General features: G+C 35.9%; 1 protein-coding gene across 1 annotated transcript; it reads left to right on the top strand.

Annotated features, from left to right (window-relative positions):
* Nucleotides 1-7,119: 7,119 nt before the first annotated feature.
* Nucleotides 7,120-11,424, top strand: LOC141250276 (uncharacterized). Its single transcript, XM_073669913.1, is given in 8 exon segments — nt 7,120-7,320; nt 7,322-7,508; nt 7,573-7,792; nt 7,881-8,232; nt 8,312-8,538; nt 10,508-10,836; nt 10,839-10,910; nt 11,363-11,424. Coding segments are annotated over 8 exon segments (1,650 nt in total).
* Nucleotides 11,425-20,518: the final 9,094 nt, after the last annotated feature.

Below are 20,518 nucleotides of genomic sequence, written 5' to 3'. Positions count from 1 at the left end.
ATAATATGCATGCAATCCTGCGAGGGCAATGTAGCAAATCAAGACACATGGAGATCGGCAGTAGCAATAAAGGGGATTCGACATGCAAGAACAACAAGGTAATCGATCCGATCTTGAACTCAAATTTGAACTGCAAACACTCAAGATCGGTTTAAATCACCCAAATCAAGCCAAAACACCGATTTCAAGATCAGTACCAATATTGGGGACGACAAACAGAGCACCGTGAAAGAAGTTCAAAGAAATTAACATAAACAGAGCAAGATTTCTGGGGATATCATCGAACAGAATTCCCAAAGGGTAAGATCGAGATCGGATTCAACCTTCATCTCAGGATCTAGTTCAATCACCCACAAGCTCCAACAAAAAAGCACCCAAATCAACCGCAACAAAATACAGAACTGGGGACAATGACCCAAATCAAGCATAAAAACCACCCAAATCAAGCGCAGCAAAATACAGTATTGGGGACGATTTTAATCACAAAAATCAAACATAAAAAGCAGTTTTCAAGTTCAAGATCGTGATCAAATGCAACCACCGAGAGCCAGATGAAGATCGAGGATCAAGAACAAGATCAAGATCAAGATCATCGATCAAGGGGAAGATCTGGATCAGAGATCGGAGGCCCAAGAAAAAATTTCGATCAACACACATAAAAAGAGCTAATCCGGGGACGAGAAAGAGGTAGAAGAAAGGATCAGACCAAGATCCATGACAAGAGAAGCGGGGATCAAGCAACGAGAGCGGCGGTGGGGAGTGAAGTAGGGTTTCGGAGGGGAGAGAGCAGAATAAGAGAGTTCTAGAGAGTGAGGGAGTGAAGAGTGGGAGAGATCAGAATAAGAGAGGGGTAGGGATAGATTTAGGGTTTCGGTGGGGAGGGGTTTTGGGCTAGGTTTGGGTTTGGTTTTTGGGTTGGGTTAGGGATTGGGTTTGGGTTGGGTTAGGGAATGGGTTAGGGTAGGATTAGATTTAATGTGGGCTTTTGGGGGAGGTTTTTTTTTTTTTCCAGCCCAATTAATCTATGTGTAAAAATAACTAGTGTTTCTTTACAAAAAAATTTAATTTTAAACCTACAATTAATTTTAATTAGATTTTTCAAATGTAATTAGTGAAGTTAAGTATAGTTCATGAGTATAAATTCTGAAATGGTTTTGGTGGGAGAAGTAGTTGGAATATATGGGTAGTTGGGTCCGATTTGATAGTTAGAAAGAGAAATAAATAAAGTGAAAAGTGATGATGAGTATGAATAAAATATGTAAAGAAATAGAGTTATAGGGGTATTAAGGGGAGAAAGAGTATGTACAAAAGAGGAAATTGTTCAAATTCAAGGGGACAACCGAAATAGAAATTGTCTAAACAAAATGGGACAGAGGGAGTAGTACACGTAAAAGAGATGCAATCACGCCCCTTCGCATGTGTTGTCTATAATCTTATCTCTAATTAATTCAATTTAGCTACAAGATGTATGCCTAATCATGTGCTTACCCAAATTTTAAATCCTTTTCTTGTGTTGTGTCTGTAGACCCGGTTGATCGGCAATTACAGTTTTAAATGTAGACTAAGTACTCTATTGACTCATAAATTGGTATTTGCAAACAAAAAAATGACAGCTTATTTCTAGACATCGGTACACCAAACGTCCGATCGTTATGCCCCCGCTATCAATCGATTATTAAAGTATCGTTTGGTGATATAAATATTTTAAGTTGACATTTTCGAAAACATTAATGATAAAATTCATATGATTTAAAATAATTATTATTTTGAAATATAAAATTTGATCTAAACTACTTGAAATTTTATCATTGAATTATTATATTATCGGTTTCTATGAAATTGTCGGGTGTAAAGCTAAACGAATAGCTTCCGTCCCAAGAATAGAGGATTGTGTTGGTCGTAAAAGATGCGCATCCGCATGTCCAACTGACTTTTTGAATGCTCGAGTTTATTTATGACATGAAACAACTTGCAGTATAGGTCTAGCTTATTAATACATTTCATAAAACTCCACTTATCTTTTTTCAAGTTAATATTAACAGTCTAGCCGATAAAACTTTATAAAATATCCTTATTTCATATTTTTTGTCAAACCAAAGTAAATGGATACAAAATTAATGAGTTTTATTAATGAGTTGAAAGAGTAATAGTTGCTTCTTAATATACATGTTATTTTTTTTCTAAAACAACACTTAAATTGGGTCACATGACATGATGTTTAAAAATATATATAGTGTTTAGAAAGCTATTAATGTAAAATTATTCTCAAATCCTATTAGAACGCTAATGAGCTCTAATAGGATTCTGTTAGGAAAGGTTGTTCAAGGTAATTGATCAATTATATTGTACTCAAGATTTTATATCCATCTACTCTAATTTGAGAAAAAATTACGAAGTAAATGTATTCTTTATAGTTTATTGGTTATGGTTAATGTTAATCTGAAAAGATGAGAAATTTATGTTTAATTAATTGAATATGAAAATAAAAAGTATAATAAAAAAAAACTGAAATGAATATTAATTTCAACCAGATTCCAAAATTACATTGTTTTGGATTTGAAGGACTCATTGTCAATCTATCTATATATTAAAGGAGAGTCATTCTGCTTATGTGTCATTAAAACTGCTGACATGTCGCTCCCACATTAATTTCAATTAAAATTCTAATTTTTAAGGATGCCACATCATCTTTCGTATTATTAAAGCTATTAATTTTCATCAGTCACGTCATCAAATCTATTAGTTTATATACATTAAAAATATATATCAACAAATAATTAGCACATTTGTTGAGATTTTTTAGATTATTTAATTTATCAATACTTTTTAGTTTTTTATTTTAAAACTTTATCTCCTAGAATATTAATGGTAACAATATTATTGATTATTATATAAGATAATCAAACCCCTGAAATCTTGTCAACTATATTTAGATTATTAAATATTAAGTCCCTAAAGCCATATTGATCTGTTAACAATAAAAACGTATTATATTGACTTAATTTGTTATATATATATATGAATAAGGATCTGGTGAAAACAATCCTTATGGTGTGAAGTGCGAACTTTCTCGGGTACACATATAACACACTAATGTTCACATATAACACGTTAATGTTCACATCTAAAGGGATAAAAAAATCACCCAGAAAACGTAAAAATAAAATAAAAATAACAGTTCACTATTAATTACAAAAATGCCACCGCGTGGATTCATTAAAAAACCCATCTTTTAATCTCAGCCCTCCATTTTCTAATCTAATGGCTCAACCTGCTTCGCACTTTCACACCATAAGGGTTGTTTTCACCGGAACTCACCTCATATATATATATCTATTAACTTTAATTGTGTAGATCTCGATCTAACATCTTCGTTAGCCTATTATATATAACAGTATTTGTCCTATCTATCTATATACTAAAAGAGAGTAAACATGTTTATGTATTGGCTTAAGATTAAAACAACTTACATGTAGCCCCCACATTAATTTCAATTAAAATTCCAACTTTTAAGATTGCCACATCATCTTCTATATTATTAAAGCTATTAATTTTTATCAGCCATGTCATCAAAAATCTATTAATATATATACATTAAAAATATATATCAACAAAGAATTAGCACATTTGTTGAGATTTTTTAAATTTTTTAAATTTTTAAATTTTTAAATTTTTTTATTTTAAAACATTATCTCTGAGAATATTAATGGTAATAATATTATTGATTATTATATTAGATAATCAAACCTCTGAACTCTTATCAACTATATAAAGATTACTACATATTAAATCTCTAAAACCATATTGATTTGTTAACAATAAAATCATTTTATATTGACTAAATTTGTTATATATTTTTATTAACTTTAATTACATAGATCTCGATCTAACATCTTCGTTAGCCTATTCTATATAATAGTATTTGTCCTACATTATCTTAATATTTATTAAAGCTAAACTATTTCAAGCCTTCTCATGAGTTTAGACCTCACCATTGCTTATGTGTCAATTTTCTATTTGTCACACTATTCTCTCTCCTCTATATTAATATTATAGTTTTTTTTTTAACATTTACATATATTAAAGCTAGAATTGGATATATTATTTATATACTAATCAAATCATATCAAAAATTATATCTCCTAAAATCTCTCTTATCTTATAATAGTATAATATAATATTACTTTTTTTATAAGACTCTATTTGAGTTTAGTTTATTTTAAAACTACATCTCCTAAATCTCTCTTATCTTATGATATTATAGTATAAAATAATTAAAAGATCATCTTCTAATTAAAAAAACATAGAAAAGTGTTAATGAAAATTATATCAAATTGCACTATTTGTATTATTTTATTATAAAAACACATCTCATGTATATCTTATAATTTAAAGAAGATTTTTTTATTGTAAAATTATATGTTCTAGAATCCTCTTTATCATATGATAGTACAATAAAATGTTGTTTTTATAAGATTTTATATTATTTTAATTTATTTTAAAGCTACATCTCCTAAACTTTCTCTTATCTTATGATAGTACAATATAAAACAACTAAAAGATTATCTTATAATTAAAAAAAAGTAGAAAAGTGTAAATGGAAATTGTATCAATATGCACTATTTTATAGTATTTTATTATAAAAATATGTCTCATGTATATCATATAATTTATAGAAGAATTTTATTGTATTTTTGTTATAGTTTATTGTAAAACTTATCTCCTATAATCTCTCTTGTCTTATTATAGTACAATATAAAATAAATTAAAAAATCATCTTATAACTAAGAAAAACATAAAAAAGGTGTTATTGAAAACTTTATCAATATGCACTATTTTATATTATTTTATTATAAAAATACATCTAATCTATACATACAATTTATAGATATTTTGTATTATTTTATTAAAAAAATACATCTCATATATATCATATAATTTATATAAAAAAAATTGTTTTATTTTTATTTTATTTATTATAATACTATATCTCTTTGAATCTCTTTTATCTTATGATAGTACAATACTAAAAAAATCATCTTCTAATATAAAAAATAGAAAAGGGTTAATGAAAACTTTATCAATATGCACTATCTTAATCTTCTTAATATATATTAAATCAAAACTATTTCAAGCTTTGTTAAGAATTTAGAATCACTTATGTGTCCATCCCCTATTTGTCACACTATTCTCTCTCCTTTTTATTAATATTTTAATTTTTTTTCCATCACCTATAAATATATTAAGCTAATATATTATATTTTTATTAATCAAATCTTATCAAGTCGTATTCTTAACCGATTTTTTATTTAAGAACATATGTTATTCTTAGAATTTCTTATTATAGTGATATTTATATATGAGATCAATAAAATCAATACAACCTATATATATTAAAGTTTATCAATTTTCTCCTTAATTTCAGCCAATTATTTTCTTAGGTATAAATTTCTTATTGAATCTATTTTTGTGACATCATATTTAAAAAAACTTTCAGCAAAATAAATATTTTATATTAATATACTTTTTTTCATATTACACATTCTCAAAATGATCTGTATGCTATATATTAAAATAAAACTATTTAAAGTCTTTTCAAGAGTTTTGGTCATATAGTTGATTATGTGTCCATCCACTATTTTCCACACTATTATCTCTCATTTTTATTGAATTTTTATTTTTTTATTTTTTGCATCACCTATATATTAAAGGTACAATTTTTTATATTATTCTTTTATTAATCAAATCTTATTTTTAACCGATTTTCTATTTAAAAACATATATTATTCCTAGAATCTCTTATAAAAGTGATATTTATACATAAACTCCCACATTTATAGGAATACATTTCTAAGATAATTTTATCTTAATCACTTAAATTATTAAATTCAAATGATTCTTCTAAAAATTAACTTAAATGATTAAATGTTTTTTTTTTTATAAATTTAGATTAATTTCAATTAATAACTATATCAAACATATATAGACATATATTTTAATATATAATGAATACTACATTAAACTACATCTTTTCCCTAAGATTTAAACTTGCCATAATTTATATTTTATGTTATATAAAAAATAAAACCAATTTTTGTGGAATCTTTTATTAACAAACTTTCAGAGAAATAAAATATTTTATTCATAAATAAAATTTTCGTTTAAATTTAGAGTCGATCATTTTTATATATTATTTGGATTACAGTAGTATTATTCACCATGTATCACTATTTTATCTAATAAATATTTATCATCTCATCAACTCTCACAACTTCATCAAATATCACATGTATCATAAACACTCTTATAAAAATATTATTTATAATTTATATATTAGAATATTCTCGTGCATGGCACGGGATATATGCTAGTTATATAATACAACATGCATATATCGTGAATCATATGTATGAAATTATAATAAACAATCTTAATTATATTTTTAAGATAATGTTACATTTTTCAGTTTTCTTTTGTAGCTTAACATTAACGATGTGTATAACACAAATTATAATGGATAATATTATTATTAATATATTTTAAAATAGTTTTATATTTTTAGTTAAGATATTATATTTTCACACTATTTATATTATATATATAGAATCAAAGTAGAGTTTAAATGTGTTTTTATCATTCATATTATGTATATATATATTTTTATTTGAAACACCATGATTGACACTAGTTATCAACTACTCCCTTCGTCCCATAATATAGTTCTCATTATTGTTTTGACACTATTCACGGTTGAAGTTTATTTTCTTAATTCTTGCTAATATATAGTCTTGTTTGATTGACGATGATTACTTTAATAATACAAAAAATTATTAATTTATACTAACACATAATAATAAATATTAATAATATAAAACGTATATAAACAAATGTGTAAAAGCAGACACCAATATAGGGACGGAGGGAACAGTACACTGCTAATCAAAGCAGTGATTATGCAATTAAGTATAATAATCCCAATTTCCCTTATTAGTTTAAAGTTTATCAAACCTGGCCCCACCTTCCTTCTTCCCTTAAAACCACCACTACAACACTGCTCCATTCTCCTCACTTCTCTCTATAACCCCCCACATTACCGGCGGCGCCACTCTATCCGCCGCCATGTCCGCCAGAACCTCATCTTCTTCATTCTCCAGCCTCTCACAATACCTGCATGCACTTTCCGATACTCCAAAACGCCTCCGTCAGCGCAGCACTTCCGTCTCGTCCGCCATCGACGAAACCGGCCTAGTCCGATCCCGATCAGGCGCCTCCATGAAACGATCTCTCCGCTGGTACGATCTAGTCGCACTCGGCGTCGGCGGGGATGGTCGGCGCCGGAGTTTTTGTTACCAGCGGTCGCGCTGCTCGCCTCTACGCTGGCCCCTCCGTTATCCTCTCTTACGCCATTGCCGGAATTGGCGCTCTCCTCTCCGCTTTCTGCTACACTGAATTCGCCGTCGATATCCCCGTCGCCGGCGGCGCCTTTACTTACCTCCGTGTCACCTTCGGTTAGTCTCTTACTCTATTTTAATCTTCTCCGTTTCAGTCGCGTTTTAACCACCCGTTTTTTAGGCGAATTTTCCGCGTTCATTACCGGGGCGAATCTCGTGATTGATTACGTGCTCTCAAACGCTGCGGTGGCCAGGGAGTTCACTGCCTACCTTGGAACAGCGATTGGAGTCTCGACTGAGAAATGGCGATTCACGGTTTCTTTTCTTCCAAAAGGATTCAACGAAATCGACGTAGGCGCGGTCTTTGTCATCCTCATTATCACTCTCATCATCTGTTACAGGTCCACGCTCAATCTGTCAAAGCCCTAAATCTCACAGTCACTAATTATTCTTCGAATCTCAATCTCTTTTGAAATTCAATTTTTCCAGTACGAGAGAGAGTTCAGTAGTCAACATAATTTTGACTGGTGTGCACCTCGTGTTCGTCGTGTTCGTGATAGCGATGGGGTTCTGTAAAGGGGATGTCGGGAATTTCACGCGTCCCGCTGATCCGGATCTGAATCCGGGAGGATTCTTCCCGTTCGGAGCTGCTGGAGTTATCAATGGAGCCGCGATGGTGTACCTGAGCTACATTGGATACGACGCCGTATCGACTATGTCGGAGGAAGTGAAGAATACCGCTAGGGATATTCCAATCGGCGTCTCCGGCTCCGTTGCTCTTGTCACTGTCCTCTACTGCCTCATGGCCGCTTCCATGTGCATGCTCCTCCCCTACGATTTGGTACAATTCAAGAATTTCCCGAAGAATTGGTTAGAGCATCTGCCCGATAATGACTTTTTCTTTTCGTCCGAATTTGCAGATCGACGTTGAGGCGCCATTTTCTGCGGCGTTCAGCGGCGAAAGTGGATGGAGCTGGGTGTCTAACGTGATCGGAGCAGGGGCCAGCTTTGGAATATGGACGTCTCTGATGGTGGCGATGCTTGGCCAGGCTAGATACATGTGTGTGATCGGACGGTCCTACGTGGTCCCTCCATGGTTTGCTAAGGTCCACCCCAAGACATCTACTCCTGTCAACTCCTCCATCTTCCCTTGGTAAATTTCCTCATAAACCTTTATCTGTCTTCATTCTGCAACATGTTAATCATAGATTCTTAATATGAGTTTAGAGTGGATAGGCAAGTTATGCAGTATGTATTATTCAGTCTAATCTATGTGTTCTAATTGTAAGCTGTAGGTTAGGCAGTTGAGAGTATTTCGGTTGGTCGGCGGCGGTGGGGACTGACTACTATGTGCTAACCTTAGTTTTGGCTGTCAACTGTTTTTTGTGGCTCTCAGGAGTTGTCTCCTAACTGATTTTACATTTTGTGGGTCAGTTTTGGTTGATGATGGTGTATAGGATCTCTACTTGGTGTTTCACATCAAAAGGGAAATTGATGATTTGGAGTGCTTATCTTCTATGTGTGAGTAGTTGAGATGTAGGATAAGAGTACAAATTTCATGGGAAGTTAAAAAAAATTTACTGTACAGATCAATCGCTATAGGCATTTTTTCTTAGTTGGGATTTGTGATTCCTAAATTCAGGTCAAAAAATTTGAGGGGTCACTAAAGTTTGTTGAAGTTACAAAATGGTCACCAAAGTTCAAATTGTTAAAAAATGGTCACTAAACTATGAGAAGTGAACTTCTATGTTGAAAAAATGGTCATTACCTAGATTTTGGTGACCATTATTTGTGAAGGGAAGTTCACTTCTCATAATTTAGTGATCATTTTTTAACGTTTTGAACTTTGGTGATCATTTTGTAACTTCAACAAACTTTAGTAATCCCTCAAATTTTTGACCCAGCCATTCTAGATGAGTTTAATTTGTTGTAGGTAGGTAGTAAAGGGCTGATTTCATGAGTTAATCCTTTGTACATATCTACTTGGAGATGAGTTGACAAGGGGTAGTGTCATAGTTTTATTGTTGCTTAAGATTGAATTTGAAGGAATAGTGCATTTAGTGGTGATTGCTGTTGATTACTAGTAGTAGCATGACTTGAATTGATAGCTATGGTGAAGGATACCAACCTCTTGGGGAGATAACTCTGGCCCATACTTTAAATTTGTCTTATACTCTTTATATGTTCTCTGTGCAAGATAAATGAAGATTTTGATATGTCTTCAATTGCCCTGAGAAAAAAGGCATGAGCTTGATTGACAGCATCCAATTTCCTTTTTCTTTTTTATCATCATAGTAGTTATGAAATTATTTTCAAGTAGTGATTTGTCTTGTGGTGCTTTTAATCCCTCAACTGTGATCTTGCTTCTCTATGTCGACAGTGGTTTTTCTTTGCTCATATACTTAACCTTAAACAATCTCACAAGTTAGAAAGTGTATTAGGACCAAGTTATGGAAATATGAATAATAGCCATAGGTTCTCTCTTCGATTCCCCCACTTAGGCACTTACCCTTAGGTTGGTCCATGTACACATATCTTGAATATTAAAACTAGTATAATGATCCTTATTCCAATTGTAAAAAAAAGCCGCCATATAGGATGTTGCAGAAGTGAATAAGTGCCTTCAAAATGAAGATGATTAGGATGCAAATTCAGAGATGCACTTAAATCATCAATCTTTTTAGCCCTTTTTTTTCTTCAAGGAAACCAGTCCTCTATGTCAGTTTTTGTAGAATACCATACTAACATGGCTAATTGTGTTAAAAGACCCTTTTGCTCTTGTCAATTTTTCAGAAATGTCTTTTTAGATGGTTAAACAAACTTGATAATGGCGATAGATATTTGTTTGGTTAAACAATGATCATAATTTTTGTGTTGAAGTGAGGTTCAAATATTTGTATGCGAGAAAGAAGGGGGAAGGGAGTGTTTCACCCCTTTTGAAACGTACCCCAATATCGATGAAACAAATAACAAGATTAATAATTTGAAAAATGAACAATAACACAAATCTGGTCTAGATTCATTTCCTTTCCATTTAAGCTACCAGAAGATGATACCAAACGGGACCTTACTGTATTTGTCTCCAAGTATGATCTCACACATTTTCATGACAATGCTCCAGGAATTCTAACAGCAGTGATAGCACTATTCACGGACTTCGAAATCCTCCTAAACCTCGTGACAATCGGTACACTCTTTGTGTTTTACATGGTATCCAACGCCCTCATCTACCGCCGCCACGTCATCATCGGAACAACCAACCCATTCCCGACGCTCTCCTTCCTCTCCTCATTAACCCTCACCTCAACACTCTTCGCCCTGATCTGGCGCTTCGCACCACACGGTAACCCCACCCTAATCCTCCTCGCACTATGCGCACTCATCGCGGTCACTATAGTCCTTCTATTCCAACGCCTGGTCCCACAGGCGCGGAAACCGGAGATATGGGGGTCCCGCTCATGCCGTGGCTCCCTTCCGCTTCCATCTTCCTCAACATATTTCTTCTCGGGTCTCTCGACGGTCCGTCTTATGTCCGTTTTTTGTTCTTTTCGGGTTTGGCGGTGCTCGTGTATGTGTTGTATGGTGTACATGCTAGCTTTGATGCAGAAGGTGGAGGAGGGCCTGTTGTTGTAAAGGAGGGGATTAGCTTGAAGGAGCTAGAGGTTAGTGAAGGCAGAGGATTGAATGTGTAGGGAAAGCCTTATTGGGTGTATCAGTAGAGCTGTAAGTTGTGTAGAGGATGTGAAATGTACAGCCCCCTATTATAGTTTGTTTTGGAAAACCCATTTGCCTTGTAATTTGGTATTTATACATTTGTGTCCATTTGGTTATAATGTAGTATATGCCTTTGTAGAGGTGATCTTGGGAGAGTGCAATTAGGATTTGGGTAGTTGACGTTGAAATTTATCTTTTGAGAAAAGTACCCTAGATTCGACCTAAATAATTGTGGACAAAAAATAATTGTCTTGCAGTCTCATTTGATATTGATATTAAAGATGAGATATCAATACGGATATCGAAATATAAGTATTAAGGTCTTAGGTGTGGTATGAATGATATCTTTGATTTACTAATTCGTAAGGAGATCAAAATGACACTTTAAATCTTGAAAAAGATATCATTTTCATAAGCTTATATTCATACAATCCTACAAAATATCAAATATTAGTTTGATATCGATATCCGATAAATCAAATAAGGGTGTGAGTATGACTTATATTCATATACAATCCTACCAAATACCAAGCATTAGTATTAATATCTAGATATAAGGTATGAGTATCAAGATATAAGTATGAGGTATCGGGTATTGGTATGAGATATCGGATATGGGTATGGATATATTTGATATACTCATTTTTGGAGAGATATCAAAAGCACACTTTAATATCATTTTGATACTCATACCTGATATATATATTCACATACCAAATATCATATATCAGGTTGATATTGATATACTGATTATACCAAATATAGGTATGAGTATGACTGATATCTCATCCCCATACCTGATATCTAGATATCAATACCAAACAGACCCTAATAGTATATCATATTAGATGTTGGTATAAATATAAGTGACGTATATCTAATCAGTATCGAAATGTAAATATGGTATACCATCCTTATCACAACAAAAAGAGATGTAAAAGGAGAAGAAATTAATCATAATTATTAAAATTTAATCTATGGTGAAAAATTAATCCAACTCCTGATAGAATAAGTTTCTCTTAGCCAGTTTAGTTTTTAAAGATATAAAAAACATACTATTATACTCCACTTTTAGACTCATATCGATATGGATATGAGGACCTAACGAATTTCATTATGTAGTCCAACAGAAATTATTGGGTTCAATATTATTTGATTATTAAATTGGAGTAATAGAGGCTAGTAAGAAAATATTCCTCCTATGAGTCTATGAACGAATTTACCAAATAATACACATTTTTTAAATATATTCGCTCAAATGAGGGTATCAATATTTGAGTCAAATGCTTGGGACCATGTAAATTGCACATTTAAGATAACTTCTTTGATTTGTATCCTAGTGTATTTTTTGGCAACTAGATAGGTCAACCATCCCCATCCATGATTTAAATAATCATATTATATATTACATCGCCTGTCATATTATATGTTTGTTGATTTTTTTCATAAGAAATACAATTATTTTTCGTGTACGAACATTTAGCTTCATTAAAAGGTTCTTACTGTTTCTATTCATCTATAGACTACAAGCAAAAGTCCCCTACTTGTATGTTTATGTTTTGACTAAGTGTGGATTAAATCATTGTCGTGTTGCTTATAAGTTATAACCAAATGATGGTACTATTAATTAATCCCACTTGATCTCTACGACGAACAAACAAGGATGTCAAAATTGGGAAATCACCTAACCTTTGTGGCGACGACTCTTCACTTTTTTGATGGATCTGTTCTTGAAATGTTTGCTCGGAGTTGTCGATTCAGAGACACTTCGATCAAACGAGGGAGGCGTCATAGATTTTTTTTATGTCCAAATTCTTCGCGATACAACACTTCTCGCGAAAGGCTGAAAATCAAGCTTGTGCTCTTCTTGGATCGGGTAGGGAAGTTGTCGAGTTAAGGGCTTCAAGAGTTGATTATGGCTTGGACGAGTCTTGTTAGTTCTCCTCGCAAATGTACCGCGAATTATTCCCAAAGACGAATAATTCTTCTGACAAATTACTGCAAAATGAGTAGAGTTTCAGAGTTGCAAAAGGAATGTTGAAAAGTGAACTCATGTACATCATTTCCGCTTACTATTTATAGGGAATAAAAATGGTCTCCTACCTTTTTATTTTAAGCCAATCACGTCACGCCATTAATGCTATTTTACCTTCTCTTTGCTTTTCCTTTGGGCTCATGAGCTTTTTCCTTACCCTAATATTGAGAATCAATTCAGGCCCACGAATCTGCCCCAACATCCAACCCCACAAGTCCCTCGCGTAGCTATGATTCGCTAGGCTTGTGCCTTTTAGTGGAGGCGAGCCTAGAAATGATTCACGTTGCTTCTTACTAACGAGTTGTTGATTTAATACCTACTTGTTTTCTCCTCGCGATTACTCTATGGCTTAGCAGCTTCTCGCGCCCTTTTTGGTCCTCGTGAGATACTTCTCATCCCATCTCTCCTTTTCTTTGTTCGCACATCTCCCAGTGTCATTTGTATTTCGTGTGTTGTCTTTTCGTTTCTTTTGAAAATGAAGCTTGTTGGGCGGGCTTTCGTCATTCACGTGCCACGTGTCACGTGTCGAGCTAGGGTGGTTCGACGCTTTGTATTCCCCCTACCTATATATTCCCTGCCTTAACCATTTTCTCATTTTACCTTTCTCACTATCACCGTTGCTCTGTCCTTCCCAGAAATCATCTTCCCCAACGTCTTGAGTTTACTTGCTTGTATTCCCGATTGCTCATATTTCCACTACTCATTTTGTCATGGAGGCAGGTTAGTATCTCTTCTTCTCTTCATAATTGCATCTCACTTATTTTCTAGTTTGAAACGTTCCAGTAGTCTTCTTTTATTTTCATTTCTAGTTTCCCTCTTTAGCCGCCCTTTCTGGTGGTTTTCTGGGCATTCTTGTTAGCGTCGCCGAAAAACTTCGCCGGCGGTGAGAACTATATTCTTTTAAATGTAGTTCTGATTCTTTGTTAAATTTCTTTGTCTTCTTGTTCATAAACACCATTAATGGTGCTCACATACGTCTTATACCTTCGTGCCCTCACCTTTCTTTCCTTCTTAGTTTTCTGGGTACCTTGCAAAGGTTCCCTTTCTGCGTTAAACATAGATTTCATCGAGGGTTGATAACGAGCCCTTCTTTTCTTCTTGGAGAGGTGATTTATACCTTGGAAAACTAATCATTTTCTTTTTGCAGAACGTAGCTTATCTTCTGTTAGAAGTTCAGAGGTTTCCCTAAGCTCGACTTCTTCTTCGAGTATCTTTTGTTCTTTATCGGACGAAGATAATGAAGTTCAAAGACATACAGGGGGTGCCGCGGTACCGAGATCGCAAGTCGTAGGTCCTAGTTCGCGAGCGGTAATCTATGACACTTTTCCTTCTCCCGAGCCAAACGTACGAGCCATACCTCGAGCCCAAGCTCTGCCGATTGTGGTGGTTACATGTGCTTTGCCCGTTCGGATTATAGATGGCAGGATAAGCCCAGTCAAGTGCACGCTACCGGGCAAGAGCATTTGTGCTTTGCGATGCAAAGTATTTGTCTTTAAGCTTGCCGATATCGCAAAAGAATTTCTTTCCCGATGGAGCTGTCATAACTCTTCCCGTCAATAGATGAGGATATTTGACGACTATGGAATACTTCCCCGTTAGTCTTCATGCATTGCGAGCAGGTTTCTGGCTCCCGATCCCTCAGTTTATGAGGGATATCCTTGAAGAGATGCAGTTGATCCCTACTCAATTGCATCCTAACTTCAGAGGCACGCGACAACTTTCCAACTTCGTTGTCAAGAGATTGGTTATAATCCTTCGGCTCACCTCTTCCAAACTCTGTACAAGACCAAAGGATATAGCTGGGGTTTATTCACTTGTATGTGCTAGTACAACCCCCAATATGTTGTGCCAACTAATGAGGTAGGTGGTTGACTCGCTGGATTCTGGTGAAGCCTCAGGGAGGATCGTCTGAATCATCATATCCACACCACTAAGGTGCGCGATTGGGTCACTCACTACTCAGATGAGCAGATCTAGAAAGTCAAGGAGGACTTTTGTGCCTTCACCAAACTTGACTCTAATAAGTTCAATAGTGCTGTGACCGTCAATTTTTTAGCAAGTCGTGGCCTAATCCAACTACCTCCCCCTAGTAGGATTTTGGAAACTTTTCTTTATGCGTCTCTCCTATATTTTTGTATCGTCTAACTCTTTCTTTTGCGTCCTGTGTAGAAGAGGATTGTTTTACCTTTCTCAACCTTACCAACGATGAAGACTATCGTCCCCGAGCTCCTCCAGTCGAGGAACCTGCTAACATTCCTCTACCGCCTCCGTCCTCCACTGATGCAATTCCTGCCGAGCCCCTGCAAACGCTTCCTCCTCCCGCCGAAACCATCAACCTGGATGATGATGATATACCTCTATCAAATTTTGTTGCTCGAAAGAGAGCTATGATGCCTCATGGTTCTCCTCATGCGTCGAAGAAGAAACGTAAGGAAGGTGATAGAGTGGAACATGCCTCATCGAGCCGGGATCCCTCCAAGCAAACTGAGAATATTTCAAGCAAAAGCTCGGGTGGTTGGCTCCTTACTCCCAAACTCGCAAGGCGGGTTGTTAACCAAACACTAGATGTGCCTAACCCTCTGCCCTATCTCGATCAGGTGATAAAGGTCGATACTACCGAGGGGATCCAGTTGTTGGCAAGGGTAAGTGTAATATTTTCTTTAAGTTTATGCCTCGCGATGTGCATGTTTTCTTATGCTTTCCTTGTTTTTTAGGCGATGCAGCTTTGTGCGACGACTGGAGAAAAGTTTAAGGAGGGGCTGAAGAATTCGTCTGTTGAGATGGCCAAGAGCTATGAGGTGCTCGATAAGAACCACAAAGAGTTGTCTAAATCTTTCCAAGAGCTTCGTTGAAGGTGACGAAACTTCAAGAGGAATTGGCTTGCGAGACTGGGGTGCTCACCAAGACTATTGCTGAGAAGGATAAAGAGATCGACGAGCTGACCTAGGAGCTTAAGAAGAAAATGGAGGACGTAGCGGTATAGAAGAGTGCTTGCGAAGTGTTGTAAATTGAGTTTCAAGCTTTGAAGGATAGCCAGGCAGTTGCTCTAGAGAAGGCTTGCAAGAACACCATTGTTGAGAATGTAAGCAACCATCGCAAGGCTTTCCGCATGAATTACCTCTCTGGGTACTAGCTGATAAATTAGAGACATATGTTTATGGGAAAATATAATTCCTTTATGTTATGGGAAAATCATTCCTTGATCTGATTTACAATTAAGAGGGTATATATAAACAAATGAGTAGCTATTATCCTAAATTATAGAACTGAATAAGGAATTAATATAAATGCAATCTATACTATCCTAAATTATAGGAACTGAATCAGGAATTAATCTAAATGCAATCTATACTATCCTATATTATAGGAACTGGATCAGGAATTGCTCTAAATGCAATCTATACTATCTTAAATTATAGGAGCTAATATAAAAATTTATATACATAAATATCTGATACTTCCCTCAAGTTGGAACATGTAGATCACGAATGCCCAACTTGCCCAATAGAAACTCAAACTGTTGGTGGCCATAAATACAGTGGAGGCGGTAGCTTAAGGCAGATTCGAGAATCGGATTAGGTTTAAAAAAAGGGAAAAGGCTCCGAGATTGCTAGTTTTGTCGTTTTGTTGAAGACGGACGAGACAACTAAGTATATCATTTTGTTGAGATGGACGAGACCGCTAGGTATGTCATTTTGTTGAGACGGATGAGACCGCTAGGTAGTTGTTTTGTTAAAACGGACGAGACCGCTAAGTATGTCGTTTTGTTGAGACGGACGATACCGCTATGTAGTTGTTTTGTTGAGACAGGAGAGACCGCTAGGTAGTCGTTTTGTTAAGACGGACGAGATCGCTAGATATGCGGGCAAAACCCCTATGTAGGGTAGGTATATGGGCGAAAGCCTATGTATGGTACATTGGTACGTATGCGGGCAAAATCCCCATGTATGGTATGTATGCCGGCAAAGGCTCGTGGAATATAGGTATTACGGAGGAAAAAAATGCAGTAGAAAGGTGGAAACAGTGTGCACGTAGTGGTGGTAAGATGCGGTGTTGTGGTCATTAGGGTTTAGAAGAAATTTTTTGGGAAGGTTTGAAGCCTATACCAGATCGAAGTGCTTTGATACCATGATAAATTAGAGAGATATGTTTATGAAAAATATAATTCCTTTATGTTATGGGAAAATTATTCCTTGATCTAATTTACAATTAAGAGGGTATATATATACACAAGTGAGTAGCTATTATCCTAAATTATAAGAACTGAATAAGGAATTAATTTAAATGCAATCTATACTATCCTAAATTATAGAAACTGAATAAGGAATTAATCTAAATGCAAACTATACTATCCTAAATTATAGGAACTAATATAAATGCAATTTATATACATAAATCTCTAATACCAGCTGACAGTTTACAACGAGGTGGCCAACTTCAGGTAGCCAAGCAGGGTCTCCCTAATTTTAAGTTTGATGGGAAGAAGTTGTTCGGGTATCTCCCCCGAGCCTCAAAGTTACACTCCTCCTCCTCTGGGCATCTTTATGATGAATAAAGACAATACGCTCGATGCTTGGTCGGTGACTAGCTTTCCAAAAGAAAGCAAAGTCATAGCAGGTCGCACACGTGACGTGGCCAAGGGTGTAACTTTGTACTCGAAGATAAAAAAAGGCTTGTGGGAAGGTTGTGGCTACTACCACTTCTTTTCCTTTGACTAATCCTACTGATCCTCCTGTTGCTCCTTAAAAAGCCTTGACTATGCTACTCTTTTAAGAAACTTTATCATTTTTGGACGAACCCTTCCGAGGGTATGTAATATAACACTCTGCTTCTTTTCGCGTACTTATGCTTTGTGTTTTTACTCTTTGAATTCTTGATTTGTTCGTGTTAGCTACCTCACGATCCTCTACTTTCTACCCTTGCCTTTTCTTATGTGGGAATCAATATATAGAAAAGGTATAAATAAGGAGGTTACGAGAATACTATTTTGGCAAAGTGATGGCTTTATCATTATAATACTGTCTTATATATTTAGATAAAAATTACTTGTGAAACAAAAGTTTTTATATAACAAGCAAAGAAAAAGGAAAGCTTAAATGCCATACAGCCTTGTACTTCGCGATTGCCTTTCTTGGCCCTTAATTCTTTGTCCCCTCGTTCTTAGCTTTTTTGCTAGCCACCGAAAAGCCCTATCCAAATTGTCTGGATTTTAGTTATTTGCATCATTACTAATAGTTTCGAATGTAGTCTTTTACTTACCCAAGCTATGTTTTTGCTCTAACCTTGGGGCTTTTGCGGCGACATCGTTTTAGATCGTATCGAGGGGTTCCATGTTGCATTGTAAAATTGCTTTATGAATTATCTTGCCGCAATATTGTTGTATCTATGCTCTATACTTTTACGTACCTTAGCCCAGGCAGATGCCCAATATTTTAGGGAGTGTATTGCGCTTCTCTTTATTGCGACTGACTTTTGCTCGACCTGTATTGTACCTCGGGTTACTTTAGCAATTAGAGAAGAGATAATTTCTAAGTCTTCTAGTACTATTACCTCATTTTCTATGACTGTCTTGCCATGCCTCTACTCGATAGGGATTTTCTTGGCAGCCGTCCTGGTGCTTTTTGTTCCCGGTGCATGGCTTGACTCCCTTCGTCACTCATGACTAGCTTGAGGCATATAGCTCTCCATGTCTAGTATGATGTTCACTTAAAACTCGCGACTAGACCGGCTGATATAGCTCTTGATGTCTTAGTCTGATGTTCACTTAAAACTCGCGACTAGCCCGAGGCATATAGCTCCCGATGTCTTAGTCCGACTTTTTCACCTACTCGCGACTAGCCTGGGGTATGTAGCTCCGGATGTCTTAGTCCGATAATTTTCTCTTGCTCGCAACTAGCCCGGGGCATATAGCTCCCTATGTCTTAGTCCAATACTTTTCTCTCGCTCGCGGCTAGCACGGTTCATATAGCTCCCAATGTCTTAGTCCGGCCTTTCACTTTTCTACTTCTATTTTCGTTAGTTTGTACTATGATATAAATAACTAAGGATTAGTTTTTGCATTTTGAGGGGTCCATATATTTATAAAAAGTATGGTAACTGTACCTCTTTCGGTCGAGTGAGGATAACTCTCTCACTCGGACCCTTTTATTAGCGCCTTTGGGTTAGCCGAGCCCGTATTTGTTACCTCACCTATATGTTGCGAGTAGTTTTGTTTTAGCGTTGTTTTGCCCAGAGGCATTATTTTTGGGTAGCTTATGCATGGATGCAAATAATAAAAAGATAATTGGAATATGCACCTGAGGCGAGGCTCTTTCCTTCTAGGGATAATATTTACGGAGCCGCATCCTGTTCCAAGAGCTTGTGATGCGGTTTCCTGCATAGTCTTTTAGTTTGTAGGCCTCAGAGGATACTTTTGTGTCAATGATGTATGGTCCCTCCCAATTTGGATCGAACTTTCATCCTTCTTCTTTCCTCATCACAAGATCACCTTTTACGAACCCTCAAGGTTTGATTCTTCTGTTATAGTACTTCGCAATGGCTGCCTTGTGGTTTGTTGCTCGGATGGAAGCTATCTCGCCAACTTCCTCTTTGAGCTGTAATTCTTGGGCCTTCCTGTCTACGTTTTCCTCTTCATCATAGTGTATGATTCTATCATTCGGGAATAGGTTCTCTACTAGTACGACCGCCTCGACACTGTATGCCAATGCAAATGGTGTTTCACTAGTTGCTCGTTTGACTATTGTACAGTTTGCCCATAATACGAGGGGTAGCTGCTCGGCCTATCTTCCTCGTGCGCCATCTAGCCTTTTATTGAGGTCAATCACGATGCTTTTGTTGGCAGCTTCGACTTGGACGTTGCAGTGTGGATGCGTCACAAATGCAAATTTTAGACTAACGCCCAAGTCGCTACACCACTTGAAGAGTTTTGGTGTGTTAAAATGAGGTCCTCTAGCCGTGACGATCTCTTGGGAGAGACCGAGCCTGCAAATGATATTCTTCCACAAGAATATTTGCACTGCTTGGACCTTTTTTTGGCGAGTGGCACTGCCTCGATCCACTTTGTGAATTAGTCAATCACTAAAATGATGAACTCGAGTTGACCGGGCGCATTTTGTGAGAAAGGTCCCAACATATCTAAACCCCACATTGTGAACGGGAATGGGTCTACCTTGATCTGCATTTCTATCCCTGGTTGGTGGCAAGCCGGTGCATATGCCTGGCACGCTTTACAGGTTCTCATGATCTGAACAACATCTTCGTACGTCAATAGCCAAAATTGGTGGTATATGAGTGCTTTAAAAACTAGCGACCTCCATCCAACGTTTGTGCCGCATAACCCTGCATGTAATTCGATAAGCATTTTGTGTCTGTCTTCACG

This window comes from Phyllobates terribilis, unplaced genomic scaffold (genome assembly GCF_046119375.1).
Source record: "Phyllobates terribilis strain yellow unplaced genomic scaffold, ASM4611937v1 Scaffold_5518__1_contigs__length_51083, whole genome shotgun sequence".
NCBI classification, from domain to species: domain Eukaryota; kingdom Metazoa; phylum Chordata; class Amphibia; order Anura; family Dendrobatidae; genus Phyllobates; species Phyllobates terribilis.
Note: the sequence above shows the minus strand (reverse complement) of the source record. Positions and strands in the feature narration are given on the sequence as shown.